The sequence below is a fragment of the Monopterus albus genome, unplaced genomic scaffold, assembly GCF_001952655.1.
Source record: "Monopterus albus unplaced genomic scaffold, M_albus_1.0 scaffold326.1, whole genome shotgun sequence".
NCBI classification, from domain to species: domain Eukaryota; kingdom Metazoa; phylum Chordata; class Actinopteri; order Synbranchiformes; family Synbranchidae; genus Monopterus; species Monopterus albus.
In genome coordinates this window covers 345,998-355,567 of record NW_018128206.1, presented here as the reverse complement: position 1 = coordinate 355,567, position 9,570 = coordinate 345,998, and the positions used below count along the sequence as shown (strand labels likewise).

The window sequence follows — 9,570 nt, the reverse complement described above, 5'->3', positions numbered from 1 at the left end:
CATGTTCTCACGCTCTGAGGTCAGATTCATATTTAGACTTCTGCTTTTCAGTTTCTTCCTATTCCTCATTTAACCTTCACACACACACACTCTCTCTCCTCTGTTCATTACACTGTCTTTACTTCAACACAGTGGTATCTGGAGAAAATTGAGGGCAGGAGACCGGCTGTGGCATCAGTCTCCATGGCAACCACTAAACCACAAAGGGAGCATGAGAGCATTTACGTGGATACAGATTAGATTAGATACAATAGGCTTTAAGATGCAAAGAGGAAAAGAGGCAGCAGAGGTAGAGAAAGAGCACTCTTGTAAATACCATGAGCATGTGTCAGCTGTTGTGCTCAAAAGATTTGCTCTCTCTTACAATTAGTCTACAGCAAATACGAACACTCCCAGTCAACAATTTGGACACTTTCCCATTAAATTCGATGCTCATCGTAGTTTCTTCACATACTAACATTTGCTAATTAGCACCGATGCAAGTGAGTTTTGCAGGTATTTGGTCATGAACAAATTGATTAAGATTTATCCTCTAGCACCATGGTGCGATCTAGCACCATGAATGTCTAAATAAAAGATTACGACAATTCATCTGACAGCTGAATTATTTCAGTGTAGAACAGAGCATGGACACATCAGATACTTCTATTCATCAAGCAAGTTTAAGGCAGTTTCTTCAAACTCTAGCATGTTACTTCATAAACATGACAGTGCAGCAGAAGACTAATCCCAATGTTGATATCCACCAAGTGTAGACACTGAAAACACAGAGGGTTAGATTGATTTTTTGTTTGGCAGGGATTAAAATTCATCTGGATATATAAAGCTTTCACAGACTGTATGGAGAGTAAGGCTTAATGGCAACATGGCAGCCAGTGTCATTCACTGGGTTTGGAAAGATCCAAAAGCACACTGGCTCATATTGTCTGTGCGTGTACAGTATACAAAAAGATTCTAGGGTTCATTTGTTGATGGATAAAAGAAAACTAACAGAAAAACAAAAGTACATGAACAGAATGTATAAGTGCAGAACATCCTTGCTCCCATGCTGGTGTCCCCTCATTCTTCACTTCATTATGAAAACACAGTGCTGCGCTGGTTGGCATCCCCGACCTTCTCAAAGAACATGAAATCCTGCAACGTGACAACAAAACCAAATCATCATCATCATTCAGCAACATCGCACAAATTAAAATTGGAGTTCTTCAGAAAGATTAAGGACTTACAATGAGGAAGCAGGCTCCCATGAGCACAGCCTTCATCTTCACGTCCAAGTCCAGAGGAAACTGGATGCCAAAGTTGTCCGTGTCGGTGAAGACTTCCTTCAACAGGCCGCTCCACTGCTTGCTGATGCGTCCAATGGGCTTGTCATCATGTTTTCCCTTCAGCTACAGCAATAAGAACAATAGGGTTGATCTTAAGTTAACATGTTGTCTATATACAGTATAGTATTAGGCTTTTTTTGTGTAAATAGCTGGAAACCGTCTGCCCAGCAGTTGAAACTCTTCATGGGGGTGGGGAGGGGGCTTTAGACAAATGCTTTCATGTTGAGACTTGCTGTCAGTGACTAGATCTTTATCACACTGTAGGATAAATGTGAGGCTAAACCCAGCTGTGTCCGTTAGCTTAGCATAAAGACTAGAAAAAGAAGGGGGGGGTGGAACAGCCTGTCCCCCAAAAAACTGAGTACTTTAACAATCCTCCATCCATGTACTACCATCTTCTGAGCACACCTCAAAGTTGACGTCCCCACAGCAGTTGCAGGCAAAGCAGGGTCCCTCCAGTTTCAGCACCGTCTCTTTGTTTGCTCCCTGGATGTCAAACCGTGGCAGGAAAGGGTGCCAGGTTTGTCTGACGTAGCCTATGGTGGTGCCTGGCGGGGCCTGAACCTCCAACTGTGGGTCACAGTGTAAAAACAAGATGTCACAGATTTAGAAAGCTCTTCCACAGAGTTTTAAAATGTGCTCCCCTGCCTTGACAGCATGTCACATGGGATGGCAGGAACAACACAGGAGACTGATGGCTCCATTGTGGCATCACATGATAAAGGAAATGCATCTCAAATGGCTCCTGTCCGCTCAGTAAACAGCATTATAGAGTGTGGGACACTGGGCTCAGGCTAACGAGAAGGCACTGTAGCCAGTTGATGCAATGATGTGATTAAGGTCTCAGAGGTGGAGGGATGGCAAAGGACTGTGGGAGTCTAGGAGATAGTTTAGACAAAGAGCCGTTCATAGTCCTAACAAAACCCCTCCCTGAGCAGACTAGCGCACAAAGACACAAACACTACTCAGCAACTCAAGAGTAACAAGGCGAACATGAGCCACAAAGCTGTGGAGCTGCAGGTTGCTATGCCAATAGCAAGTTAATCAGTAAAATTAGACTTATGTTAAAAGGCCTCACTTTAAAATCATATTTTTTCACTGTTTGTATGGCATCAGTAGACCAATGGAAGGTTTTAGGTTTATTTGCCCAGTGAAAAGGATTTACTGACCTTTGAATTTTCGCTGAGTGAAAACATTTCCCAGTTCCATTCATGGCATCTACCTTCTAATTCCAGCCTCTTCTAGTTACCTTTAATGGTGCTTCTAAATTTGCGTAGCACCTGGTGCAGAGGTTCAAATGCAGGTTTTAAGGCCCCATATAGTTTTATAGCCTAGGAGAATGATATGCACGCAATATTTTTGAATGTCCCAGCCCTTCCTGGCATATGACCACCTGCTGTTGCATGTAACATAGTGTATTCCTGAACTCAGATAAAGCAAGATAACCATCACCCAGGTCGACATCATCTCTGCAGAAACGACTCACGGTTCAAAAACACTTCTTATAACCTAGGGTGGCAGGCTGGTTGCTTTTGCATTTGTGTGTCCTGTTTGTTTGCCCAACTCTGTTAAAGTCCAGTTATTCCTAACTGTTTCTGCAAGATGTATCCAGGACTGTCTCAGTCCTAAACAGGGCTGGTATTGTCTTTGTCGGGCAGTATTTGCAAATTGTTCAGCGTTTTTCCTTTCCGACTGTCATTTCTTGAAACAGGAAAACTGAAATGCTGCTACACAACAGTATTACGAGTCGACAATGGCTCACCCACTATGCAAGTTTAAAATTCTGTAAACTGAACACAGTGAAATAACCATATGTCATATCCTGGTAGATATGTTACACTCCCACGATGGTATCAAGAAGTTTTTCTGTCGTGATCTTGTGAAGTTACAAATGTTGTTACATCCCTACAGTGAACCTGGAATAAAACCAGATGGGCTGTAGACAGCAGTGTCATGGAGGAGGGTAGTGTAGCTGACACACACAGTGTCCTGTCCCCTTTTCACCCGATTTATCAGACAGTTTGGAAAATCTTAGATAATGCACCTTTAAGTAATAAACCCACAGCTTTGGTAAATTGTTAAATCTCCTTTAAGTAATAAACCCACAGCTTTGGCAAACTTAAATCCTGTGACTCACCATCTCCATCAAGGCAATCTGTGGTTAAACATTAATTTTAATAATGGGACGCAGTACCTCTGTACACTAAGAGCAAATATTCTAACAGATATGAGGGTGTTCATAACTGGAGTGAGTGTTCAGGGTGATGTAGTGTTGAACTGTTAAACTATTGGTCTTGGTGTGGTAAATCAATGATATGAGGCTATTAGTTGTTACAGTTGACACACAAACAGACACTAAACACACCTCTTGCAGGCAGCAGGGACACCAGCAGGAGACGCAGCGGTAAGGTCTAATGAGGCGGATGACCTCTCTGTCCATGGTGTCCTTGATCTTCATGTCGAAGCTGCGCAGAGAGCCACAGCAGTTCCTGGTGCAGCAGTCGTTCTTCTCTTTGGCCTTGTAGATCTTCTGGCCCAAGCTGTTCTTTATGTCGTACTCGTTGTTGGTCTCAAATCCAATAAATGCTGGGTGCGGTTGGAGGGAGAGGGGAGGAAGGAAAAGGGTGGAAGCGGTGACTAACAAAGTACTGATAAGTAAAGAAATCCAAGCCATTTTATCAGCATGATTTATATTGAGAGGCTTGAAGTTAAAACTGTCAGACAGCTGCTGCTGATTATTTGGTGTTTACAAAGTGGCAAAAGTAAATATGACTGGATAAACAAGTAACACGTGTTACCTTCTAGGAGTTCCACTTTCTGGTGTATCAGGATCTGGTCAATCTAAAACCAAATGAGAGAAAAACTGAAAAATGACAAAGGTGATGTCTACAGCTCATCACTAAAATAAATCCATCCTCAGGTTTATTTCCTCTTAAAACAAGGGGAAAACTGCAAAAGCGACAATTTCCTGTTTGCAATTCAAAGTACCTCGCATCAAACCTTTCCTGAATGGCAGTCTGGTTACCTGCAGACTCAAATCATTTCCTTGTCTCAGTACATAAAGAGTAATTTGCTGGACAGCCATGAAAGCAAGTCTTTAAGTTCTATTTGCTGTAAGGCGATCCTTTACTAAAACCAAAACCATGACCAAGTGGTTGTTTCAAGAAAGAATGATGTCGGACCTGATCTTTACAAGTTTCAAAGGGAGGGCGGACTGAGGTCACACCACATTGTTTTTAATAGAAGCAGCTCAGAGTAAAGCCACATCACTCTGTTCACAGTAGTATCAGTTTCTAGTTCCTGATGAGATGTAGACCCTTTTACTCGATAATGAACTTTAGCTGCACTTGAGTGCAATAAACCAAACGTATACAAGGTTAGTTTGTTGTGGCTGAAAAGTGTGGTTAACAGAGTTCCTATTTGTGAAAGATGAGTTTCACAGCACAGCATTATTTTACACCCACACATTTTCATGTGACGTTTGCACAATAAGGAACTTGACAGCGTGTACCCTCTACGTTTATATGCCTGTGGACAGTAGCGTGTATTGACCCTGAATGGTAGCTTTCCCTCACAAAGGAGGACAAATTCCAGAAACAAGGCGAGGCACATGAATAGTCTTAGATCAACATAGACACTCCTTAGAGGAAAAAAAAAACCAAAAAACTTAAAACAGCATTTGAAGTTACTTAACCTTTTACTCATCTTAAGGAAAATTAATTTTCCTGATTTTCTCTGACCTACCTGTGCGAGGTACTCGAGCCCTGGAGGCACGCCAACAGGAGCCACAGCTGGAGGGCCGCCATAATCCTGCCCTGAACCCACCGCTCCTGGTTGGTACATGACTGCAGGTTGGTTTGGACTGTAGCCCATATTGAAGCCTGGTGGAGGGACCTGATGTGGGTCTCCGTACCCTGCCATAGGACCTGGATAAGGGGCTAATGGGTAGCTGTCAGGCTGAGGTGTGGGGTAAGGCGCCTTGTTGTCTGGGTAAGCTAAAAAAAATTTAATACAAGTTCAACCTCAACATGTTTATTCAACCAACTTTTATTCAACACAATTCGAAAAAGAAAAAAAGAAAAAAAAAAACATGTCCTCATATTTCACGTCAGACAAATGCCAAACCAGCACACTCGCCTCCCTTGAACTGACACATAATGAGCTCAAACCAATAAGCAGTAATTTGACACACCTGTGTTGAGTGAACCCATGGATATACATGATGAGCTACTGAATGACTGTTTTTGTCATCAAACAAACTCCAAATACAGTTCTTTCGGTTAATCTATATCTTCAGTTCAGTCATGTCAGGACGTTTTCCGATTGTATACCATCAGTGTCAGAATACTGTAGTATTCTACAGCGCCTGCTACTGACAGCCAATCGGTGGAGCTCGTATAAAAGCAAGTCAATTAAACTTTTACTTGTCATTTAAACCTAAACCCTACTAAAACCTTATAAGAAGAATGTGACAGATAAGCAGTAACGTGGAAATTCACACCAAGTTTACACCGTGGTTAGTTTGTCAAACTGTCACAGTTTCACCACTATAAATATAACGACAGCAAAGATGTGGGTGTAAAACCACTTTTGTAATTAACAGTCATAATAAGCAAATGGTAGTTTAGTGACATTTCACATTAGGATACAAAGTTAGTTTACAGTTCTTACAATGAACAAACCCTTTCATTAACAATACTACTAATACTTAAAAACAGGTTTTCAATTTGAGTCTAACAACTTATTACTCCTCCTCCAAATGTTCCTCCCTGCTTGAGTACCCCGGTCTGGGCCCCACATTAAAAACAGTCTCCAGACCCGCCCCTGATCTCATGAGGAAATGATTACAACTGCTTCCACATAGAAAACCAGACTGAAGCTATATTCTCAGGCTTGTGGATGGTTTCTGTCTTTGGGGGTAAATGTTTTAGCAAATGGTCCTTTACACATCAGCTGCACAGCTTATTAGGATTGTACTGAAATGTGCTATATAAATAAAATGCCCTCACCTTGGCTGAAATGTAACTGGTACGGAGTTTTGAGGGATTTTGTGTGTCACATGTGAGATTCTCCCTCAGTTAAGGCTGTGAGCAGATTCAAAGCTGAATTAATCTGTTCAAGTCTCACAGTTTAAAGCCAGAAATCCCAATCAGGCTTTCTAACAAGAGCCTGAGGTCAAAAGGACTTCAAGGCTCGTTGGCGCTCCACCTCATTCCACATTCCTTTCCCTAACTAGCAGGAAACAAAACACACATAACAAAAAACGTAAAGCGGGTTGTGCGCAGGAAGGCCACCCTCTACACTTTCCACCTCCTAAATTTGCTGTTTTTTCTGTTCAGAAAGAGGAGTATGCTAGATCCAAATCAGAAATGTTTTCAATCAAGCACTCGAGGAATTTCTTTCAAAGAGTTCACCTCAGGGAGGATACATTTACTCAAGGCTGCTGGGATCAGGACAAGGTATTTGTTCATTACCGGGTGACGTGTAACAGATGGGTTTGTAATGGAAAGTTAGTCATGCAAGAGTAATCATTTCACAACACCTGGGGATTTTGACACAATGGAAGAAAAGAAGTTTTAGGTTAAGTTAAAGCCATTATATTTCACTATGATTAAACATGAAATAGAAAAATAACATTCTCCATATAAAAAGAGAAATCAAGGTATTTTCCCCAATCACCCAGCTGCTGCTGTAGTAAGACACATACCAGGAGAAGACATGACGAGGAGCTGGTTGAAACGTTACTGGACACAGAGTACAAAGGTTCTAATCCCAGGATCTTAGGAAACTGGAGGAATAAAAGGAAAAAGGTGGTAAAAAGCAGACGTGAGTAAGGGGATTTCACAGAAATAGAAAGAGACCAAGAAGAGTCCACCACCACCACCAACATTTAACCTTGTTCAGTCACATAATGCTGAGTGGCTCCACTGTCAGGTGATGTCATAACACAGCTGTGGCCTAATGAGCAGCCTTTATGTTTACAACCACCACAAAGTGAAGTAGCCTCCAAATTGTACTGAAGTACTAATTGAGTAAATGTACACTGACTACTTGTGTACCACAAATGTATTCAACTCAGGCAGGGTCCACCCTGGAGTAGGCTACTAATTATGCAGTACAGCCCATTTCACATGATGAATGTAACATATCGGACTATAATTATTTATTCATTATTGTTTTCATCACAAGTGTTAATGCAGCTGGTAAAGGTGGAGTTAATGTTAACTAGCTGCTTCACATACTTATAATTTCCATTACTGCTTTATAGCTTGTGAATTTCCCACAAGGATTTATGTCTTATGCTGTATTATGTCTTGTTTTGCTAATTTGATTCTGAGAAGTAAATAACTAGAATTAAAATTATGCATATATCAAATGGGCCGAGGTGTAGTGCAGTGAAAAGCACAATATTTAGCCTACCTCTAAATGTAGTGAAGTTTAAGTATGAATATTAATAAGGCTTCCGTATGTGTCTATTACCGTGAGGTTTATCGTCTAGTTTACGGAAACCTTTAGCTGTGCTTGTTATCGTCCATAAAGGTTTGTCATTTTTACCTGTTCCAGCTTCGTGCCATTTCAAAAAGCAACTCTACAACATCATGCAAACGACAACATGGCACTGTCAACACATGCAGCAGCAGGAGAGAGATAAGGTTTGGTAAACACGGTGTTATCAACCACCACCAGAGGAGGCCAGAGCCTCAGTAATGTAGTAGGGCCCCTCTCCAGCAATGCCTGTCTGTTGTATGTTAGCAGTGCATGACAGTCTGCCTCGGTGGGCGCCATGTTTGTTTATATATGTTTGTTTATTATAATTTTCCTGCTTTCACTTCTGTCAGATTTGGCACCAACAAATGTAGGCTCTCTCATTCTGTATCAAATCTCATAACTGTCTAAAAAAGGCATGAACTAGATTTAGCCCTGAATATTTCTGCACTTTCCACTACATCTACACTGGACTGGGAGCTCTGCTATGATTCCTGGATTTGTTCAAGACTCTCCCAGTATGGAAAAACCAAAGGTGTCATTCTTCTTCCAGGCCAGAGGGGGGCGCCGGGGGTCCATCAGAGCCCCAGTACTGATAAAAACCATTAGCACAGAGTAATAGAAACTGGTTGCAAATTCTACAGATTCAAAGAAATTACATTTCAGTTGACTCCAAATATAGGCACAATTTTTAGGACAATACAAGACGACTTGTACAGTTGTGATACCAAAAACCAAGGGCATTTCAAACACATCTGGATCCAGTTTATTTGTGACAGATAACTACAGAAAAACAGATGTTTATTAGTTCAACAATACATCTTGTGTTCCTTCACAATTTGTACCTTGTTGCATAATATACAGTAGAAATAACATAATGTAATACAAGAGTAAAAACACCTTTACTACAATAAAACTGACTACCAGTAGAACTATTGCACCAATAGCATCATATTAACCAAATAATCAAAGTAAAACAGAGTAGAAGTAGAAATGATCATCATCACTGGCTTTTAAATTTCAGGATCTGACAGCGGTTGTGCATCAAAGTACATAACATCAGATTCCACATAGTGGTTGAGTAAATTATAGAATCTCACAAAACAGAAATGAAAAAGTAAAAAGAAAATCACACAAAACTGTTCTACGAGTCCTTTACTGACTGTTAACAGTAACATACTGCTCTGAAACCACTGTATGTACAATACATATGTAAAACCTTGTTGAGCTAAATAATTTGAGCAATGTATTCATTTCTTAAGCAGATTTATTCCATTGTGTTGCTATTGGACATTGGAATTTCTTATGTTTTCTCTGACTGCTTATGAAGTCAAATCTGAAATAACTTTTGAATTTAATTTCAGCTCGCTGGGTTGAGACTCTTGAACGGGGACACCAAGATTTTCCTCAAGGCCCGTGGAGCCATTCAAGGTGAAGAATTTGGGGATTTTGACAGTGAAGAGCACTTAAACTTTCAGGGGACCTGTTGCACAAGTGTCCTCAAAGACAGACTGTCTCCTGGAAGCTGATTTTCAATGTATTCTTCCAGAGTGTATTCACAAAGTTGAAGAACAAGATATCCAAAGTTCTCATCTTCTGCAAAGTCCACATATCGGACAATAAATGGATGATCAAGCTCCGGAAGCCGCAGAAACCCTTCCTCGTTCTTCAGCATATGATAGTTGCTGTTAGACATTCTCTTTATTGCAACTTCTGTGCCGTCATCTCTCAGCCCCAAGAAGACTTCAGTCCCATCACT

At 41.0% G+C, this 9,570-nt stretch overlaps 1 protein-coding gene across 1 annotated transcript; it reads right to left on the bottom strand.

The window, feature by feature from the left end:
• Nucleotides 1-976: 976 nt before the first annotated feature.
• Nucleotides 977-7,315, bottom strand: LOC109974275 (phospholipid scramblase 1-like). The gene is made up of 8 exons (XM_020624400.1): nucleotides 7,221-7,315; nucleotides 7,033-7,113; nucleotides 5,070-5,320; nucleotides 4,124-4,166; nucleotides 3,691-3,911; nucleotides 1,734-1,895; nucleotides 1,227-1,388; nucleotides 977-1,134 (listed from the first exon to the last, which is right to left on the bottom strand). Exons 2-8 carry the CDS (start codon nucleotides 7,043-7,045, stop codon nucleotides 1,075-1,077), a joined length of 912 nt encoding a protein of 303 aa, XP_020480056.1. The 5' UTR covers nucleotides 7,046-7,113; nucleotides 7,221-7,315; the 3' UTR covers nucleotides 977-1,074.
• Between the last annotated feature and the right edge of the window lie 2,255 nt (nucleotides 7,316-9,570).

What these genes read in the sequence shown, in the direction of transcription:
- LOC109974275 (XM_020624400.1), bottom strand. An exon ending in GGCTCGAGTACCTCGCACAG is followed by an intron (nt 4,167 to 5,069) that starts GTAGGTCAGAGA and finishes ATTTGGTTTTAG; the next exon opens with ATTGACCAGATCCTGATACA. An exon ending in GAAAGTGGAACTCCTAGAAG is followed by an intron (nt 3,912 to 4,123) that starts GTAACACGTGTT and finishes AACCGCACCCAG; the next exon opens with CATTTATTGGATTTGAGACC.